Consider the following 22873-nt stretch of genomic DNA (forward strand, 5'->3'; position numbering starts at 1 on the left):
GACTCTGATGCTGGGAAAGGTTGGGGGCAGGAGGAGAAGGGGACGACTGAGAATGAGATGGCTGGATGGCATCACCGACTCTGTGGACATGAGTTTGAGTGAACTCCGGGAGTTGGTGATGGACAGGGAGGCCTGGCGTGCTGTGATTCATGGGGTCGCGGAGAGTCGGACACAACTGAGGGACTGAACTGAACTGAACTGAACCTAGAGTCTCTCATCAGCTGTCAAAATATTTAATATTCTATTCAGATGATTTGTCTACCAAATAAAACAGAAAGTAACCCTAAACTTAATAAATACACATTATATTTTCTAAACCCTATGGATACAAAGCCATATATTTGGAGAATGAAGACTTGAATTCATGCTATTACATATAGAGTTCTTAACCACTATGGTATGCTACACACTAAATAGCAAATAGGACTCTTAATTTCATAAGCTGTGGGACTATTTTCCTTAGAAAGTTCAGTACACTATAGATGAGAATCTTAAAATGAGGTCATAAAGTGCATATTCATTTAATAATTCAGAGGCAGAAAATCAGCTTCAGAAAATTGGTTACATTTTTATGAAAATTTTCTTTTCCAGAATAATGAGCCATGGAACGAATCTATTTAATATTTATCTGTAATGTGGATTTCATTCTGGCCTTTACTGTAGTTTCACAGAATCTGGAAGATTTTCCAGCAGTGAAGAATCATAGGGTTATGAGCTGTTAAGACAGTCTATGTCTTTGACTTTATTCTGGTTCTTGTTTACTTGGTACTTCTCTGGAAATAGGCAGAAAGATGGAGTGGACCACATCCGCCTGGAGCCACATCTTATATTCTAGGCAGAGTGTAAAACAGGATAATATGCTCCTTTCAGTGATTTGACAGCAGTGTGATTACTTAATAATCACTGCCGATTTAACCAACTCTCTGTTTGTACATTTAAGTCTAATATTAATCCCCAACCATCTCTTTTCCTATTCTCTATGAAGATGTAGAAGGACTTTTTCTCAACATAGCCTCTCTTTTCAAAGGGAAAACCAACTTCTAGGTTCCTTTCTGTAGAAAATATCCCAATTCTTATCTATACTTACAGTTCAAAGATTAATCGTGTCAGAACTGAAGTTTTAACAAAATCTGTATTTCTTAAATTTTCCACATGGTGTCCTCTCTTTGAATTAAAAAGTAGGCACTTTAAGAAAACATTTTAGGCCAGCAAAGACTTGGCAGTGAAATCTTCAACACCTTGTACAGAATTGGTGACTAGGTTGAAGAAATAAAAACCTGCATTGGAATGACTCCTGCTTGGCTGAGTTATTGAAAAACAGAGAGTTGTGAATCCAATAATTGTGAGTACTCCCTTGCAGGGTTATGTACTTAGATCAGCTATTTTTAAATGGGTAGACCCTGAAGCGGGGATTTGGGTACACAAAACACATTTTATGTTCAGAATTCATAATTTGTCATTGATGAATTGTGATGGTGTAGACTTAGGTTTACCCTGTGGGTTTCCACTGGATCCAACCTTCTCACTTGCTTCCCAGGATTATAAAACTCACATATAACTTCATGTTAGTGGTTTCCTATTAATGTTGTTGATCTTTTTCCTTATTTGATTTGGATTTAAACAACATTTATAATTTTTACTACTTAAACTGAAACAGCTCCAAAACAAAGGCTAATCTTTTCAACTATAGTGTCTTCTGTAATGCTTTAATCCACTGTGATTTTGAAATTCCCAGTTCTTATCTCAAACACAGCAACAGCAGGAAAAATAAATGCTACAATTGTTTTAGTATTATGAGCCTCTGATATATTAGAAACATTCTCGGTTAACTTCATGATAATTGTTTACTTGGCATGTTTAACAACGTCTCTTAGATCCTTTTCAAATCTGCAGATGAGTGGCTAGTGTCAGGTTTCTTTTTCTTCTTAAAAGATGGGTTATTTCAGCATCTAGTGTGATACCTGAGTTAGAGGTTCTATATTTGACTGAGCCAAGAATGATGATGTTCTAGGTTAGGAGCAATAAAAATGTTTGATGATGGACTGAATGATTATGATCACATATGGGAGTTTATTGGATAAAATTAACAAGAATATATTTGAAATTTGAGTGGGTTTGTTGAATATATCATCAAAAGAGTCTATTAAGAATATGGGGTAATTTCATGAATATATTATCAAACAACATAATGACAATAGATAGAAATCTGCAGAAATGGGATTTTTAACTTACTGTCTTATTCATGTCTTAGGATGAAAAAAAAACATATATATATGTGATACATAGGCTATATAAAGGTATAGTCTACATTTTTGTTCAGTAGAAAATACATGAAGGAGTTTCGTTTGAAAAAATGAAAAATTTTTTGAACCAGTCTGAATTTTTAGAGATTTTAGTATAAAATGCATAATGTACTTTTTACTCTTAATTCTGTACAAAGTTTCAGTGGTAATACAATACATTCAGTTTTAAGATATTTATGAATGACAAGTTATGGACTAAGTTAACTGGTGTTTATAGCCTCCTCCATAAACCTTTAAGTATACACACACACACACACACATATATATATATACATATATGTGTGTATATATGTACACCTTTAAAAAAGACTTTGCTTCTGAAATTTATAATATTTATCACATAGTATAGTTGTTCAGTTGTGTCCAATTCATAATACTCTGAAGTGTGTTTTAAAAAAGAGAGACACTACTTCAGTCAGAGCATCAGAAACAGAGGAAGACATTACTATCCAATGCATGTTTTCATGAATATTGATAAATTTTTAAATTTCAATTCTCCACTGCAGTGATCAGCCTGAGTGGATATGATGGAGGCAAACAAGACTCTGGTGACAGAATTTGTTCTCACAGGACTCACAGATCTCCCAGGGCTGCAGGTCCCCCTGTTCCTGATGTTCCTGGTCATCTACCTCACCACCATGGTGGGCAACCTTGGACTGATTTTTCTCATCTGGAAGGACCCCCATCTTCACACCCCCATGTACTCATTCCTGGGCAGTTTAGCCTTTGCAGATGCCTGTTCTTCCTCTTCTGTGACACCCAAGATGCTTATGAATTTTTTATCTAAGGATCACATATCCTTCGTTGAATGCATCACCCAATTCTATGTTTTTGCTTTTAGTGCCACCACAGAAAGTTTCCTCCTGGTGGTCATGGCCTATGACCGCTATGCAGCCATATGCAACCCCTTGCTTTATTCAGTGGTGATGTCCTACAGACTCTGCACTTGGTTGATAAGTGCATCATATGCAATTGGTTTTCTGCATCCTATAATTCATATAGGATTATTATTTAGATTAACTTTCTGCAGGTCCAATATAATACATCATTTCTACTGTGAAATCCTGCCACTTTTTACAATTTCTTGCACTGATCCATCTATTAATGCTTTGGTGCTTTTTATTTCTGCTGCTTCTATACAAGCTTCTACTTTTATGACTATCATAGTTTCTTACACCTTTGTTCTCTTTGCCATCCTGAGAAAGAAGTCAGAAAAGGGAAAGAGCAAAGCCTTCTCCACGTGTAGTGCCCACCTTCTTTCTGTTTTCTTGTTCTATGGCACTCTCTTCTTCATGTATGTGCGTCCTGGGTCTGGCCCGGATCAGTATCAGGATAAAATGTATTCACTGTTCTACACGATTATAATTCCCCTGCTAAACCCCTTTATTTATAGCCTAAGAAATAAGGAAGTTTTACTTGCATGTAGAAAAATGATGAAGAAATGAATTTTTATCAGGAAATCTTTTATTATGTTTCACTTTTTCCTTTTTTAAATAAAGCATGATGACTGGCCATGGGTTTTCACATAGTAGGGACTGAATGAATAGTTGGTAAATGCATTAATAATGATATTTACACTAGCTTTGCCTGTAAGTTATAAGTTAAGGTAATCATCAAAACAATTAATGAACAATAGGAACAGCCATCACTGACTTTTTCTTATTCTTTTAAATTGGTCTTCAAGGATGAAATTGACACTGAATCCCCGAAATTATTAGATCTTTGTAACATGAACAAGCTCTTGTATTTCCAGATACACATATTTAAAACTCTCGAACTTATATTCTTTTAGAGGAAGACAGTCTGTGTAAATCCTCTTTTGAAATTGTACTCATGCTCTCCAAAGTAATTCTTGAACGAGTAATTTTTCAAAACCTTATATGCACATCAAATATTGTTAGACTAAATATGGCAACATATATTCCTCTTGAGGGACTTGAATATTTGTAGATTTAAAAGTAATTTGAAAATTACCTGAGATTTCCCTTGTGTTTACTGAAAGATATTAAATTAGCAAATAGTTAAAACAACGAATTTTCCTGCAAGATAATAAAATCTTGAGTCTTCAACAAATTTTCTTCTTCAATTTATTAAGTAATCTTATTGAGTTCCTTGTTCTAGGTGTACAAATTCCAAATGCATACATTTCCCCAGCCTAGAATTGACAACAACCTGAAATAGCACAGTTGTTGTTCAATTTACAATTGCATAACTTTTTTTTCCCCTACAAAAGCTTTGTATGTTTTCTGCCTTGTCCTTTTGCCTTTTGGGGTTTCTGGCCCTTTTGTATATGACCTTGTCAATAGCCTGCTGAACAATAAAGGAAAAGATGTTTCTATATGCATAACACATTTTCCTCACCCCTAGTCTATGTTTTTATTTAAAGAAATAAACTGTTGAATCATACAACACAAAAGCCCAAGGTAGGTAAGGCTGAGTTTAGGATGTCCACAGACCCTCATTTTCCCTAGACCCTGGATCCTCTCACTGCGTCTGAGCTCTGCCCTCTGCTGTGTGGGCTCATTTTAAGCAACTTGTTCTCTGTTTGCTAATTTTCTTAGGAATTCCTATCTCCATTTCTCTGCAGTCAAGGCCGGTGGCAAAGTTTTCTCCCTCTTTTTTTAATGTGCCATATACTGGTCTTAGCTATACCATGCTCAGTCACTTCAGTCGTGTCTGACTCTTTTCGACCCTATGGACTGTAGCCTGCTAGGCTCCTCTGTCCATGGGATTCTCCAGGCAAGAAAAACGGAGTGGGTTCCCATGCCCTTGAACCCACGTATCTCACATCTCCTTCACTGGCAGGCAGGTTCTTTACCACTAGTACCACCATATACATGCTGTGGCTGTATGTTAATATATAGACTTTCTCTGTTACCTTATACCTTTATTACTTCTGAAATACTTATACTAATTTGGGGTATAATCGAGAGGCAGATGATTACTTTTTAACCCTTTGGTCAGTACATGATGATACATGTCAGGACTGCCATCTTACAGTCTCTCTGGAGAAAATCAGTCACAGGAAGTTCCAAAGTCCATAGGATAATATTTTGTAAATTAAACAATAAAATTTTAATTTTCCATTTTTAACATGTTTCTTTTCATGGTAGAAAAAACTAACAATTGCTTTTCAGCAATTCTTATGGGTAGAGTTTCTAAATCCATTTATTTCCTTCTTTATATGTTGATATATCAGGCTTGGTGACTTTACCTTTCTTGTTTTTTTCTGTATATGACTAGAGGATTTAACCTTGCTACTCTGTTTAAAGGAAGACACTTCAAAATTGGGGGAAAAGTCTACCTCTTCTGGCCTTAGGAGATGATGAGGGAAAACAGAAGATGCAATAGTAGGGAAGGACTCAGACATGTAGGTTTTAATCCCCCATCTGGAGAGGCTGAAGATTTGGGAAGTAAAGAGGAAAATTAGATGGGTATGAGTAGTGTGTTATCTATTGCTGTTTTAACAAATTAGCATTGTGGCTTAAAAAATCAAGCCATAGCAAGCTTAGTGGCTTAAAACAATATAAAGTTATCATATTACCTTTCTGTAGTGCAGAAATCTTTTTAAAAATTTATTTATTGTAAATTGGAGGATAATTGCTTTACAATATTGTTTTGGTTTCTGCCATACATCAACATGAATCAGCTGTAAGTATATATATATATATATCCCCTCCCTCTTGAAACTCCCTTTCACCTCCCACCCCATTCCATCTCTCTAGGTTGTCACAGAGCATTGGTTTAAGCTCCCTGTGTCATATAGCAAATTCCCACTGGCTATCCATTTTACGTATGATAATATATATGTTTCCATGCTACTCTCTCAATTCGTCCCACCCTCTCCTTCCCCCACTGTGTTCACAGTTCTGTTCTCTATGTCTGCATCTCCACTGCTGCCCTGCAAACAGGGTCATCAGAGCCATCTTTCTAGATTCCATATATATGCATTTATATACAGTATTTTTCTCTTTCTGACTTACTTCCGTCTGTATAATAGGCTCTGTGTTCATCTACCTCATTAGAATTGACTCAAATGTATTCTTTTATATGGCTGAGTAATATTCTATTGTATATATGTACCACAGCTTCTTTATCCATTCATCTGTTGATGGATATCTAGGTTGCTTCCATGACCTAGCTATTGTAAATAGTGCTGCATGTAGTTCAGAAATCCGACATAGATCTAACTGGAGTAAAATCAAGGTATCAGTAGGGCTGAATTCCTTTCTGTATTCTGTGGGAGATTATTGTTTCCTTTCCCTTTCCAGCTTCTAGAGACTGTCTACATTCTTTGGCTCAGCGGCCTCTTCCTCTATCATCAAAGCCAGCACTGTTGCATCTCTCTGCGTCTGACTTTTGTAGTTACATTTTCTTTTGACCCTGATTTTTCTGTTTCCTTCTTTCACTTTAAGCACCCTTGTGATTGCAGTGGTCCCACCCAGATAAACAAGGATAATCTCCCTATCTTAAGGTCTGCTGCAGTACTAACTCCCTTTTTGCTATGCAACGTAACATTTTTGCAGGATCACATCTTTGTGGAGGCATTATTTTGCTCATCCCAAGAAGTTTTAGAAAGGAGCTGCTAAGTCACTGCTAAGTCACTTCTAGTGACTTAGAAAGGAGCTACTTTTGCCTAAATTACAGTTTAGGGCCTGAAAAGGAATCATATCTGGCTCTGATCCTTCCTTTTCTGCTTTTATTCAACAAAGTATTAGAGGTCCTAACTATAGTAATCAGACAATAAAAAGAAATAAAAGGTATCCAAATTGGAATGGAAAAGTCAAAATTGTCACTATTTGCAGTTGACATGATAAGCTATGTAGAGAACCCTAACATTTCCACACAAAAACTATTAGAACTAATAAATGAATTCAGCAAAGTAGCAGGATATAAGATTAATATACAAAATGCTTGCATTTCTTTACACTAACAATGAAATATTGGAAAGAGAGTAATTATATATATATATATATATATATATATATATATATGAAAGAGAGTGAAAACAATCCCATTAAAAATCATCAGAAAAATACCTTAGGAATAAACTTAACCAATAGGGTGAAAGACACATATGTTGAAAACCATAAAACACTGATAAAGGAAATTGAAGACATCCAAAGAAATGGAAAGATATCCCATGCTCTTGTGTTGGAAGAATATTGTCAATCATACCACTGAAAGTCACCTACAGATTTAATGTATTACCTATCAAAATACTCATGACATTTTCACAGAACTAGAACAAATAATCCTAAAGTTTATATAGAACCACAAAAGACCCAGAACTGCCAAAGCAACTCTGAGAAAAAAGCACAAAGGTAGAACCATAACTCTCCAGTCTTCACGCTGTACTGCTGCTGCTACTGCTGCTAAGTCACTTCAGTCGTGTCTGACTCTGTGTGACCCCATAGACGGAAGCCCACCAGGCTCCCCCTTCCCTGGGATTCTCCAGGCAAGAACACTGGAATGGGTTGCCATTTCCTTCTCCATTGTGTGAAAGTGGAAAGTGAAAGTGAAGTCGCTCAGTCGTGTCCGACCCTTAGCGACCCCACGGACTACAGCCTACCAGGCTCCTCCATCCATGGGATTTTCTAGGCAAGAGTACTGGAGTGGCTTGCCATTGCCTTCTCCGTCACGCTATACTACAAATCTAAAAATGAGCATAGTATTGGAACAAAAATAGACATATAAATAAATAGTACAGAATCACACACAACTACAGTCAATTAATCTTTGATAAAGGAGACAAAAGTATACAACAGAGAAAAAATAGTCTCTTCAAGGGTTGTGTTGGAAAAGTTGGACAGCTACATGTGAATCATGAAATTAGAACACTCTCTCACACCATATACAAAAATAAACTCAAAATGGTTTAAAGACTTAACAGTGAGACATGAAACCAGCTTCCCTAGATATAAAAAATCCCCCTGCCAGTTCAGGAGACACAGGTTCTATCTCTGGTCTGGGAGGATCCCACATACCACAAAGAAATGAATCCAGTGCACCACAGCTATTGAGCCTGTGCTCTAGAGCCCAGGAACTGCAACTACTGAGCCCATGTGCCAAAAGTAATGAAACCCACACAACCTAGAGCCCATGGTCTGAAACAAGAAAAGTCACCACAATGAGAAGCCTGCACACCGTGTCTAGAGAGTAGCCCGTGCTCCCCACAACTAGAGGAAAGCTAACACAGCAACAAAGATGCAATAGCCAAAATAAACAAATTAAAGAAAAAATAGCCAAATTGGACTTCATCAAATTTTTTTTTAAAAAGGCATAAAGTCAACAAAAACTTAGAAGAGACAATAGGCAACACCTTCTCTGACATAAATCATAGCAATATTTTCTACATCACTTCTGCAACACAAAGCAAAAATAAGCAAATGGGACCTAATTTGACTTCAAAGCTTTTGCATAACAAGGAAACCTTTAACAAAATAAAAGGACAGTCTACAGAATGGGAGAAAATACTTGCAAATGATGTGACTAATAAGGGGTTAATATCCAAAATATACAAATAACTCAAACACTCAATATTGAAAAAACAGCCCTATCAAAAAATGGACAGAATTCCTGAATAGATACTTCTCCAAAGAGGATGGTCAACAGGCACATAAAAAGATGCACAATATCACTAATTATTGCTACTGCTACTGCTAAGTCACTTCAGTCGTGCCCGACTCTGTGTGACCCCATAGACAGAAGCCCACCAGGCTCCCCCATCCCTGGGATTCTCCAGGCAAGAACACTGGAGTGGGTTGCCATTTCCTTCTCCAATGTGTGAAAGTGGAAAGTGAAAAGTGAAAGTGAAGTCTCTCAGTCGTGTCCGACCCTTAGCGATCCCACGGACTGCAGCCTACCAGGCTCCTCCATCCATGGGATTCTCCAGGCAATAGTACTGGAGTGGCTTGCCATTGCCTTCTCCGTCACTAATTATTAGAGGAATGCAAATCAAAATCACAATGCAATGTTACCTCACATTGGTCAGAATGGTTATCATCAAAAAGTCTACAAACAGGATGTAGAGAAAAGGAATCCCTTGTACACTGTTGAAGGGAATGTAAATTGGTGCAGCAACTATGAAAAAAAGTTTGGAGTTTCCTTGAAAAACTAAAAATAGAGGTACCATATGATCCAGCAACCCCACTCCTGGATATATCTGCTTAAGATAAAAGCTCCAATTAAAAACATACATGCATCCCAGTGTTCATCAGTTCGGTTCAGTCACTTGGTTGTGTCTGACTCTTTGCGACCTCATGGACTTCAGCACGCCAGGCTTCTCTGTCCATCACCAACTCCCAGAGCTTACTCAAACTCATGTCCATAGAGTTGGTGATGCCATCTAACCATCTCATTCTCTGTCATCCTCTTCTCCTCGTGCCTTCAATCTTTCTCAGCATCAGGGTCTTTTCAAATGAGTCAGTTCTTCCCATCAGGTGGCCAAAGTATTCGAGTTTCAGCTTCAGCATCAGTCCTTCCAGTGAATATTCAGGACTGATTTCCTTTAGGATTGACTGGTTGGATTTCCTTGCAGTCCAATGTGAAGTGAAGTCACTCAGTAGTGTCTAGTTCTTTGCGACCCCATTGACTGAAGCCCACCAGGCTCCCCCATCCATGGACTTTTCTAGGCAAGAGTACTGGAATGGGTTGCCATTTCCTTCTCCAGGGGATCTTCCCAACCCAGGGATCGAACCCAGGTCTCCCACACTGCGGGCAGACAGTAAAGCCTGAGGGTAAAGCCTGTCTGAGCCACCAGGGAAAAGTCTTCTCTAACACCAGAGTTCAAAAGTATCAATTCTTTGGTGCTCAGCTTTCTTTATAGTCCAATTGTCACATCCATACATGACTACTGGAAAAATCAAAGCCTGGACTAGACTGACCTTTGTTGGCAAAGTAATGTCTCTGCTTTTCAATGTTGTCTAGGTTGGTCATAGCTTTTCTTCCAAGGAGCAAGAGTCTTTTAATTACACGGCTGCAGTCATCATCTGCAGTGATTTTGGAGTCTAAAAAGATAAAGTCTGTCACTGTTTCCACTGTTTCCCCATCTACTTGCCATGAAGTGATGGAAACAGATGCCACAATCTTAGTTTTCTGAATGTTGAATTTTAAGCCACCTTTTTCACTCTCTTCTTTCACCACGAGGCTTTTTAGCTCTTCTTCACTTTCTGCCATAAGGGTGGTATCATCTGCGTATCTGAGGTTATTGATATTTCTCCTGGTAATATTGATTCCTGCTTGTGCTTCATCCAGCCTGGCATTTCACATGATGTACTCTGCATATAAGTTAAATAAACAGGGTGACAATATACAGCCTTGACATACTCCTTTTCCTACTTGGAAACAGTCTGTTGTTCCATGTCCAGTATTAACTGTTGCTTCTTGACCTGCATACAGAATTCTCATGAGGCAGGTAAGGTGTTCATAGCAGCACTGTTTACAATAGCCCATACATAGAAATAACTACCAAAGTGCCCGTCAATATATGACTGACTAAAGATATTTTAGGAAGATAACTCAGTCATAGAAAAGAATAAAATCTGCCATTTGCAGCAACAATTGGACCTAGAGTATATTATACTAAGTAAAGTGGGTCAGACAAAGACAAATTATCACTCATAAGTGGAATCTAAAACATAATATAAATGAATCTGTACACAAAACAGAAACAGACTCACAGATATAGAAAACAAATTTATGGTTACCATATAGGAAAGTAAAGGAGGAAAGGGAAAATTAGGAGTATAGGATGAATTGATACAAACTACTATACATAAAATAGGTGTAAACAACAAGGATTTATTCTACGTCATTGGAAACTAACTATATTCAATATCTTCTAACAATATATAGTGGAAAATAATCTGAGAAAAATAATTGAATCACTCTGCTGTGTACCTGAAACTAACGTAATAATGTAAATCTAATATACTACAATAAAAAGAAAAACCCTAGTCCTGGGTTTCACTATTGCAAAGCAAAGTATAGCACTACATAAAAATTTCCTCTATACCCATGAATGATATCTTGGAGATGATTTTCAAGTTACTGCTAAGCTAAGGAGCTAAGGAGGATAACCATTGTTTGGTTTGAAAGGTATGAGAAAACCATAATAGTCCACGGTGAATGCAGTTTGCTCTTTTTCTTAGGGAACCTCATGTAAGATTTCCATATCCTAAATGTTTGTCCGAGGAAATTTTTGCAACTCAAGATTGTCTGTTGTATAAATATATACATTCCCCCCCACCCCCCAGAGATTCTGTGTTTTAACATTTAAAAAATATTAATGGTTCAATCCTGCAGGCATTCAAAACACCGTAGGTAAAGGCAGTGCTAGACTGTGGTTTCCTCTAGTATTTAAAGGACTTGCAAATACTTGTGATCTTCTTTAGCATAAACTTCCTTAGAACAAGCAATTCTGTTCAACTAGTCATTTAGGATCTTCCCAATGCAAACTATCCATCTTCATTCAATGGAAAAGTTTGCATCTCAGAGAAGCATATCAGGCATTTTTGGTTCAACTAGTATGATTCTCAGAAACTCAAAGGCTCTGATGGTGGTGATCCTCATTACATTCTTATTTATTTTACCATCCTAAACTTAAAAACTGTATAGGGAATGGCTGAAAATGGTAGAAACAAAAAACTTAGCCATGTCATATTGCCTATTGTTTTGCAAATATGCTGCTCTTATTAAATAGAATAATTCAATACAATATCTGGTATGAGATATATGGCTACTGACGTGTGAAAAATGTTTTCTTCCAATACCAATCATGAATGAGGGTGGTGCTGGTTTACTTGCTAAGTTGTGTCCGACTCTTGTGATCCCATGGACTGTATCCTGCCAGACTCCTCTGTCCATGGAGATGAGGATTATAAGTATTTTATATTTATCTGGGGTGGGTAATGTTGTAAATTGATGGTCTTGCTCCAGGAATAACTTAGCTCTTTTGCTCTATATTTGAAGAAACATTTATTTTATGGACATTTTGTAGAACAGCAGACTGGTTCATTATAAGATGATAATATGTTAATTTAACCTGATAAGTTCCGTGGATACCTTTTAAAGTTCATGTGCTCCATTGGATGACAGAAAAACTCTACAAAATTGTGTTTTGAGAGTGTATAATTATTTGTTATTTAGTTTCTAAGTCATGTCCCAGTCTTTTGCAACACAATGGACTATAGCATACCAGGCTCCTCTGTCCATGGGATTCTCCAGGCAAGAATACTGGCATGGGTTGCCATGCCTTCCTCCAGGGGATTCTTCCAGCCCAGGGACAGAACCCATTTCTCCTGCATTGGCAGGTGGAATCTTTACCACTGAGCCATGCATGAAAGCCCGTGTGTAGTTATAACATGTGGCAAAATAATATTTTATTTTTATTTTTTATTGGAGACTAATTTGAACTGAACTGAATTATTTTACAATATTATATTGGTTGGTTTTGCCATACATTGACATGAGTCCGCCCCGGGTGTACATGAGTTCTCCCTTCCGAACCCCCCTCCCACCTCCCTCCCACCCTTATCTTCCCTCGGGGTCATCCCCGCATATCAGCCCCGAGCATCCTGTAACATGCATCGACCCTGAACTGGTGATTCGTTTCACATATGATAATATACATGTTTCAATGCCATTCTCCCAAACCATCCCATCCTAACCCTCTCCCACAGAGTTCCAAAGACTGTTCTATACATCTGTGTCTCTTTGGCTGTCTCCTATACAGGGTTATCATTTGCATCTTTCTAAATTCCATATATATGCGTTAGTATACTGTATTGGTGTTTTTCTTTCTGGCTTACTTCACTCTGTATAATAGGCTCCAGTTTCATCCACCTCATTAGAACTGGTTCAAATGCGTTCTTTTTAATGGCTGAGTAATACTCCATTGTGTATATGTACCAAAGCTTTCTTATCCATTCATCTGCAGATGGACATCTAGGTTGCTTCCATGTCCTCGCTATTATAAACAGTGCTGCGATGAACATTGGAGTACACGTGTTGTTCAATTCTGGTTTCCTCGGTGTGTATGCCCAGGTGTGCGATTGCTGGATCATATGGCAGTTCTATTTCCAGTTCTTTGAAGAATCTCCACACTGTTCTCCATAGTGGCTGTACTAGTTTGCATTCCCACCAACAGTGTAAGAGGGTTCCCTTTTCTCCACACCCTCCCCAGCATTTATTGCATGTAGACTTTTGGATAGCAGCCATTCTGACTGGTGTGAAATGGTATCTCATTGTGGTTTTGATTTGCATTTCTCTGATTATGAGGGATGTTGAGCATTTTTTCATGTGTTTGTTAGCCATCTTTATTTCTTCTTTGGAGAAATGTCTGTTTAGTTCTTTGGCCCATTGTTTGATTGGGTCACTTATTTTTCTGGAATTGAGCTGCAGGAGCTGCTTGTATATTTTGGAGATTAATCCTTTATCAGTTGCTTCATTTGCTATTATTTTTCCCATTCTGAAGGCTGTCTTTCGCGTGGTACTTATACAGCAAAATAATATTTAAAAAAATTATTGGTATCTACAAAAGGAAGAGCCATAGCTGAGTTTGCTGGAGAGAACAAAGTATCACCTTGAAATCCTAGCTTTTTATTGAGTTAGGGACAAAATAGGAATTGGGTTTGACTGCCTTGAGAGGCTGAGAGTATTCTGTACATAAGAAGGAGGGTCTAGTCTAGACTAGTCTAATCTAGTGAAGTCTATAAGCAGGACAAGATAACTCCCTTCAGGAGTGTCATGTAGTGCTGCCCAGTGATTGTGCTTAGTCAATCAGTGTTGTGTCCAACATTTGTGATCCTGTGGACTGTAGCCCACCAGTCTCCTCTGACCATGGGATTTTTCAGGCAAGAAGACTGGAGTGAGTTGCCATTTCCCCCTCTAGGGGATCTTCTGGAACCAGGGATCCAACCCGCGATTCCGGAGTCTCCTGCATTGTAGGCAGATTGTTTACTCGCTGAGCCATCGAGGAAACCTCAAGAAGGAGGGTAAAAAAGGTAAATGATAATCAGAAGAAGTAGAGGAGAAGAAATAATTAGCCAATAACCAAATGCATGTTCTTTTCTTCCTAGATACACAGTCTCCCTTTTTAGTTCACTGCAGTATTATGATTGAGGTTAGGACTGCAAGTGATAAACTAGCTTGTAAGCCCCTCACAGTCGGAATCCCCTGTGAATTATCCCCTTCCAGCTTGATCAGATGAGAACACAATCACTGAAGAAAGTTATGTGTGGGGAACGTCCCTGGCAGTCTAGTTAAGACTTCACCTTCCACTGCAGGGGGTGCAGGTTCAATCCCTGGTTGGGGAGCTAGGATCCCACATGCTTCGTGGCCAAAAGGCCAAGGCTTAAAGCAGAAGCAGTGCTAAAACTTATGTGTGGAAAATGCCTGAATGATAAGTTGGAGTCTAGAACTTTGAATAATCAGTTGGGATAGAATAGTCTAACAATTAGAACATGTGATTATATTTATCATGAATGAGAAATTAACTCCTGCTTTGTCAGTTTACTTAGATATTGATAAATATCTGTAATTTCAGTTAATGTTCCTGTAAAAAATACACACATACAATGTAATAAAATTCCTTAACTGCATACAGTTAATTATTGGGCCTATTTCTCAGCTCAGGGACATGAATATGAAGCTTAAGAATTTCAGTTGTTGACTGAAACAGTCCTATAGACTTAGAGAGTGAACTTATGGTGACCAGAGGGTTAGGGGTCAGGGAGAGGGATAGATCGGGAGTCTGGGACTGATGTTTACACACTGCTATATTTAAAATGGGTAATGGAGCTTCCCTGGTATTCCAGCGGTTGAGAGTCTGCCTTGCAGTGTGGGGGACATGGGTTTGATCCCTGGTCAGGGAACAGAGATCCCACATGCTGGGGAGCAACTGAGCGTGTGTGCTGCAACTACAGAGTCCATGCCCCACAGCTACAGAGCCAGTAGTTACAGTGAGTAGTTACATAACCACAGAGTCCATAGAGTAGGTACATGTATATGTATAACTGAATCACTTTTCTGTACACCTGAAACCAGCACAAAACTGTTCATCAACAATACTCCAATATAAAATAAAAAGCTAAAAAAAGAATTTCAGCTGTCATTCTATGTGCAATGAGAAATTATTAATAACATTTAAATAGGGGCAAGCATGTATTATGGTGTGGTAGTGAAACAGTATACATTTCATAAAAATCAGTCCTGTGTCAATGTGGAAAATAGATCAGATGACTGTGTTAAGAGATGCATATAGTGTAGTTAGGAGGTTATTTAATAAGCCAGGCAAGGGATGAATGTATTTTAGATTTTAGTACTGACTGCATAAAAAGGAATATTGGATTTAAGACATCATTGGTAGATGAACTCTTGGTTTGTGACCCTATTTTCTGTGACAGGAAATACTGGAAGCATACCAGGTTTGAGGGCTGAATAGAGGAAGACCATAATTTCAGATTTGGACATGTTAATTCAGGTACCTTTGGGAGTTTCAAGTGGGCAAGCCAGGTAGGTAGTTGGGTCGTGGAAGCATTAAAAAAATAAAAGAGGAAGGAAAACAAGTTTATTCTAAATTCTGTTCAGTAATATTTTTAAACATGTCCCCAAAGTGAACCTTGAGGGCACAATGAGTAGTTTTAATTGTTATAAATATAAGGGTATGATGATTTGATGATTAGCTTACAATGCCCAGTAGAACAACTTTGACTTCATCTTACCTACTGGGAATACCTTGGAAACATTTCTTAAGAATGGGTTTGCAAATAGCAGACATTTTCATATTTTCATTATTACAGATTTGTAATTTGTCTGTATGATAAGAAAATATCTAAGTAAGATATTAAAACCCTAGACAGGCTTTCCCTTTTTTAAGTCAGCAAACAAAATCTGGGCAAGCAAATAAATGTTTGTCTAAACATGAATATTTGTTTTAGAATTTTTGCTGTGTAGATAGCACATTTATAGAGATATTTCTTAATAAGAAATTTTGTTTAACAGAAGAATTAAAAATAGAAAAAAATAGTAGTGATAAGAAAAAAATCAGGGTTTATTTTATAAATATGAAGTTTTAAAAATTGAGACATAAGCTATGAAGTCTAAAGTTAACTTATTTGTAATTTTCAAAATGAGAATTCTGGCTTCAGGCTTATTATATATAATAAAAGTTCTTTAATTTCATGGAATCATGAGTATGTAAACTAAAGTCACTAAAGGTAACTTTAGAAGGCTCTGTGCTATCTATCTCTTGAAAAAAATTCACAGAAGTTAACTATTATTGTCTAAATTGCATTAATACATTATAGGAACTAAAAGTAAGGATAGAAATGATTTGATTATTTGAGGTTCTAAAAGAGTTGGGCCAATTTATGCAGGGTAAGTATTTCTTAAGTTTCATAATTCCAAATTAATATTTATGATATATATATATATATATTTGCTGCTTTTCTCATGGAACTGTTATTCTGACTTTTACTCTCCTCTATTTCAATTATTACTATCTCTACTCTCACTCCAGAAAAACCAGTGCTATAAACTTAGCGTCTATTCACGTTTCTCAATGTAACAGAGAGAGTTAAAAAATACATTGCCTATTTTACAACGATGAGACCATAGATTTTACACTTCTTTGGATCTTGCTTTTCTGAGATAATTATACATTGTGGAAATTCCAAAATTAAAATTAGGTAGAATAGCTCTTTTTCATGATTGAATTATATTCCATAATATGAACGTACTCTGGTTTGTTTAACCATTTCACTGTTGACTCATCTTGTCTTTGCTGTTGTGTCCAACTCTTTGCTATCCCATGGACTGCAGCATGCCAGCCTTCCTTGTCCTTCACTGTCTCCCAGAATTTGCTCAAACTCATGTCCATTGAGTTGGTGATACCAGCCAACCATCTCATCCTCTGTCAATCCCTTCTCTTCTTGCTCTCAATCTTTCCCAGCATCAGGGTCTTCTTCAGTGAGTCAGCTATTCTTATCAGGTGGCCAAAGTATCGGAGCTTCAGCTTCAGCATCAGTCCTTCCAATGGATATTAAGGAGTGATTTCCTTTAGGATTGACTGCTTTGATCTCCTTGCAGTCCAAGGGACTTTCAAGAGTCTTCTCCAGGACCACAATTTGAAAACATCAAATCTATGCCAACTCTCACGTCTGTGAACAACTACTGGAAAGACCATAGCTTTGACAAGGTGGACCTTTGTTGGCATAGTGATATCTTTGCTTTAATATGCTGTCTAGGTTTGTCATAGTACTTCTTCCAAGGAGGAAATGTCTTTTAATTTTGTAGCTACAGTCACCATCTACAGTGATTTTTGATCTCAAGAAAATAAAATATGTTACTGTTTCCACTTTTTTCTCCATCTACTTGCCATGAAATGATGAGACCAGATGCCATGACCTTACATTTTTGAATGCTGAGTTTTAAGCCAGGTTTTTCACTCTCGCCTTTCACCCTCCTCAAGAGGTTCTTTAGTTCCTCTTCACTTTCTGCCATTAGAATGGTATCATCTGCATATTTGAGGTTGTTGATATTTCATTGGCAATCTTGATTCCAGCTGTGAGTCATCCAGTCCAGCATTTCGCATGAGGTACTCTCCATGTAAGTTAAATAAGCAAGGTGACAATATATAGCCTTGATGTACTCCTTTTCCAATTTTGAGAACCCCATGAACAGCATGGTCTTTGCTACTCTGAATAATAATGCGGTAAATATTCTTTGTATATTTACGTTTGCATAGCAGTGCTTTTATTTCTAGGAGATATATGGAGAAGGAGATTATATATATATATAAATGACAGATGAAAAGATATATGCATTTAAAAAACTTAACTGGGATTGCATAAAATTGTTTTTCAAAAAGGCTGCTACAATTCATAGTTCTATGAATAACATATGAAAGTACCACTTTTCTCACTTTAGTTAACATTGAGTATTTTTATTCATTTTGATTTCTGCTATTCTGATATATGGGAAAGGAAGTGTTCTTCTATTTTTGTGTTTCTGCTCTTATTCACATGTGTGTATTTGTGACATAGAAATTTTGGCATCTTTTCATTTTATTTATTGGTTATTTTGATTTCTTCATCTGTAAACTAGCTTATTCTTAACATTTACTCATTCTTCTATTAGATTGTTTGCCTTTTAAAATCTATTCTTAAGTTGTTTTATACTATAGACATAATCTATGTCTTTCATATACATGGAGGATATATTTCCAAACTAATTATATATCCTTTGACTCTGTTGGATATTGTTTTGCTATACATTCAAGCTATTTTACTGCTTCCTTCGCTTGGACAACAATTTCTCTATTCCCTATGTTACATCATTGTCTTCTCAATTACTTAGACAATACTTATGGTGTGGGGTAGGAGACTAACCTTATTTACTAATCCTTCCAGACAGATAGCAAAGAGTGTCAGCATAACCCATTAAATCAACTGTCCTTTTCCTACTGAACTGAAATATCATATTTGTTTCATGCCACATTCCCATTTATACTGGAACCCACTTCTGAGCTCTCTATTCTGTTGCAGTGATCCTCTGGCTTCTTCTTATGTCACTATCTTAATGTTTTGATTATTATGTCTCTACATTATTGTTCAACATCAATTAAGGTATTCTTGACTACTCAATGTTTATATTTTTCTTGGGCAGAATTAGAAGTTATTTTATTCCATATGAATTTTAATGAGTTCAAGCAATTCTAAAAATTGTAAGTTACCCATGTTAGATTGAAAAGGATTTGCATTTAAATTTGGTAAATGCAAACTTACCTATCAATTTAAGTGAATCTAATTTTAAAATATTTTATTGCAGATAATTTTGAATATATATAAAAGTAGATAAGTGAAGGTAAAAATTAAGAACTACTAATTAAATGAGAAGCATGTCTCATATGTCAGTAACATAACAATTCACTTTTTTAAATGACTCTTTTGTGAATTTTCCCTTACTTATTCTTTCATTTTAGTGATTAGCTGGTCAGATATGGCAGAAGAAAATATGACTTTGGTGATGGAGTTTGTACTCACAGGACTCACAGATCTCCCAGGGCTGCAGATCCCCCTGTTCCTGGTGTTCCTGGTCATCTACCTCACCACCATGGTGGGCAACCTTGGACTGATTTTTCTCATTTGGAAGGACCACCATCTTCACACCCCCATGTACTCATTCCTGGGCAGTTTAGCCTTTGCAGATGCTTGCTGTTCATCTTCCGTGACTCCGAAGATGTTTATAAATTTTTTATCAAAGAATCATGTAATACCTCTCTTTGACTGTCTGACCCAGTTTTATTTTTTTGGGTCTACTGCCACCACAGAGTGTTTCCTTCTGGTGGTGATGGCCTATGACTGCTATGCAGCCATATGCAACCCTTTGCTTTATTCAGTAGTCATGTCCAACAGACTCTGTATTCAGTCTATAGGTGTTTCATATTTCATTGGTTTTCTACATTCAGCCATTCATGTGGGTTTGTTATTCAGATTAACTTTCTGCAGGACCAATGTAATACATTATTTCTACTGTGAAATTTTACAACTGTTCAAAATGTCTTGCACTGATTCTACACTTAATACACTTCTGGTATTTATCTTTTCAGCTTTTATACAAGTCTTCACTTTTATGACCATCATGGTCTCTTACATCTTTGTCCTTTTTACCATTCTGAAAAAAAAGTCTGAAAAGGGCAGGAGCAAAGCCTTCTCCACATGCAGTGCCCATCTGCTCTCTGTTTCCTTGTTCTATGGCACTCTCTTCTTCATGTATGTGCGCCTTGGGTCTGGCCCCTCTGAAGATCACAGCAAAATATATTCTTTATTTTATACAACAATAATTCCTTTACTAAATCCTTTTATTTACAGCCTGAGAAACAAAGAGGTTATAAGTGCTTTGCGAAGAATAATGAAGAGATGAATAGTTGCTAGACAATTTTCAAACTGTTTCTTTTTTACTGTCTTCTAAAAATGCCCCCATTCCTAAAGATTTGCCATGGCTCTGCCATTTCATCAGAGAACTAGAGGTCAGCATGGTCTGTGAACTTCCTACTATTTTTACTTGGATATGGGACCAGTGAAAGTTTGGTAGTGAGTGAAAAGTGAAAGTGAATTCACTTAGTGTAGTCGTGTCCAACTCTGCAACCCTGTGGACTGTAGCCTACCAGGCTCCTACATCCATGGGATTCTCCAGGCAAGAGTACTGGAGTGGGTTGCCTTTTCCTTCTCCAGGGGTTCTTCCTGACCCAGGGATCGAACCCAGGTCTCCCACATTGGAGGCAGATGCTTTAACCTCTGAGCCAACAGGGAAGATTGGTAACTTACCTATAACTAGCTCATTTAGAAACACTGTGCTCCATTTTATCTAGACACTAAACTTTCTCAAATTAGCCAGTTTTCTGAGACTTAAAAAATTCCAGATAGTAACTGACAGTTTACTAGAAACAGCTCTGAGACTGGCATATAGGGTTAGTCACTTAGTTCCTTACCCCAATTCACTGCTATGGACCTGCTAGGTAATAGAGCGTCACTGTTCTCTTCCATACACAATAACTACAGTAGATGGATAAAAGTCTGCTTCTTGACAGAATATATTCTTGAGGAAAAATGTATTGTTTAATGATAAAAGTTAGGAGAAAGTAAAAGGTTCTAAAAATCTGGTGGATCTTAGGAAGAAAAATGGGAGCAGGCATGAATTAAAGAATGGAGGATCAAAATTAACCACAGCTCCTACTTGTAAATCCACATACTATTTTTATCAGGAATATTGCCTGTAGCATGATATAGCATGATATTCAATAACTTATAAGTTTAGGAATATTTGAGTGTAATAAAAAGCAATCTCAGAGATCAGCCTTGGGTGCATTACTAAATACTTTGGCCACCTCATGCAAAGAGTTGACTCATTGGAAAAGACTCTGATGTTGGGAGGGATTGGGGGCAGGAGGAGAAGGGGACGACAGAGGATGAGATGTCCCACCGACTCGATGGACATGAGTTTGGGTAAATTCCGGGAGTTGGTGATGGACAGGGAGGCCTGGCGTGCTGCGATTCATGGGGTCACAAAGAGTCGGACATGACTAAGCAACTGAACTGAGTGATATCCCCGTGGACAGCAAGGAGATCAAAACAGTCAATCCTAAGGGAAATCAACCTTGAATATTTGTTGGAGGACTGATGCTGAAGCTGAACCTCCAGTATTTTGGTCATGTGATAATAGTTGACTCATTGGAAAAGTCCCTGATGCTGGGAAAGATAGAGGGCAGAAGGAGAAGAGGGCATCAGAAGATGAGATAGCTGGATGGCATCATTGATGCAATGGAAATGAACTTGGGCAAACTCCAGGAGATGGCGAGGGACAGGGAGACCTAGTTTGCTGTAGTTCATTGGGTTGCAAACAGTTGGACATGACCCGGTGACTGAACAACAGCAACAACAACATATATCAAAACTCTGATCACAAGCTGAAGCTAATGTTAACAACTTTGGCTAAGAAGCTTAACACAATGTGGACTTACATTACTTATCACCCAGAAAGCAGTGGTTTAATTAAGAACTGGAACAGACTATTTAAATACCTGATATTAAAAATAAACAGTAATAATGGTATAGAGGATTAGCTGGCTTGACTATATAAATATTTCCATCTGAATAAGAAGTTTAGTCAAGTGGGGATACCTCTGCCACAGTTTTCAGATACAGAGATGGTAGTGAGGGAGTGGAGATTTCTGTACTTAAACAAAAGTAACTTGAGGCCTATCTTCTTTTTAATTGAGATATAACTCCACGGGATCTCAAAGAGTCAGACATGACTGAGCAACCAGCACCACCACTACACCACCACCACCAACTTACATATAGGCTTCCCTGGTAGCTAAGTGGTAAAGAATCCGCCTGCAATGCAGGGGATGCAGGAGATGTGGGCTTGATCCCTGGGTTGGGAAGATCCCCTGGAGGAGGGTATGACAACCCACTTCAGTATTCTTGTCTGCAGAAACCCATGGCCAGAGGAGCCTGGCGGGCTACAGTCCATAGTGTTGAAGAGTCAGACACAAGTGAAGCAACTTAGCATGCATGCACAACTGACATATAGGTCTTCTCTGGTGGCTTAGATGGTAAAGCATCTGCCTGCAATGAAGGACACCCAGGTTCAATCCTGGACTGGGTAGATCCCTGGATAAGGAAACATCTACCTATACCAGTATTCCTGCCTGGAGAATTCCATGGATATGGGTGCCTGGTGGGCTACAGTTCATGGGGTCGCAAAAAGTTACACATTACTGAATATCTAAGCACACACACACACACTTCACTTCTGAGCCATAGTCAGCTCCAGGTCTTGTTTTTGCTGACTGTATAGAGCTTCTCCATCTTCAGCTGCAAAGAACATAATCAATCTGATTTCTGTATTGACCATATGGTGATGTCCATGTGTAGAATTGTCTTGGGTTGTTTGGAAAAAAGTGTTTACTATGATCAATGTGCTCTCATTGCCTTGCTTCATTTTGTACTCCAAGGCTAAACTTGCCTGTTACTCCAGGTGTTTCTTGACTTCCTACTTTTGCA

General features: G+C 37.7%; 2 protein-coding genes across 2 annotated transcripts; both read left to right on the plus strand.

Moving 5' to 3' along the window:
* The first annotated feature begins 2827 nt into the window (after positions 1-2827).
* On the plus strand, positions 2828-3748 carry LOC129550360 (olfactory receptor 5AC1-like). The gene has a single exon (XM_055417955.2). The coding sequence runs from the start codon at positions 2828-2830 to the stop codon at positions 3746-3748; it is 921 nt and encodes a 306-aa protein (XP_055273930.2).
* A 15556-nt stretch (positions 3749-19304) lies between these two features.
* On the plus strand, positions 19305-20228 carry LOC148778726 (olfactory receptor 5AC1-like). The gene has a single exon (XM_088838409.1). The coding sequence runs from the start codon at positions 19305-19307 to the stop codon at positions 20226-20228; it is 924 nt and encodes a 307-aa protein (XP_088694535.1).
* The last annotated feature ends 2645 nt before the right edge of the window (positions 20229-22873 follow it).

The sequence above is a fragment of the Moschus berezovskii genome, chromosome 1, assembly GCF_049115385.1.
Source record: "Moschus berezovskii isolate FMDL1 chromosome 1, NW_MosBer_1.0, whole genome shotgun sequence".
Lineage (NCBI taxonomy): Eukaryota > Metazoa > Chordata > Mammalia > Artiodactyla > Moschidae > Moschus > Moschus berezovskii.

Bases quoted from the DNA above. Each gene is read 5' to 3' on its own strand.
- LOC129550360 (XM_055417955.2), top strand. From the start codon at position 2,828: ATGATGGAGGCAAACAAGACTCTGGTGACAGAATTTGTTCTCACAGGA.
- LOC148778726 (XM_088838409.1), top strand. From the start codon at position 19,305: ATGGCAGAAGAAAATATGACTTTGGTGATGGAGTTTGTACTCACAGGA.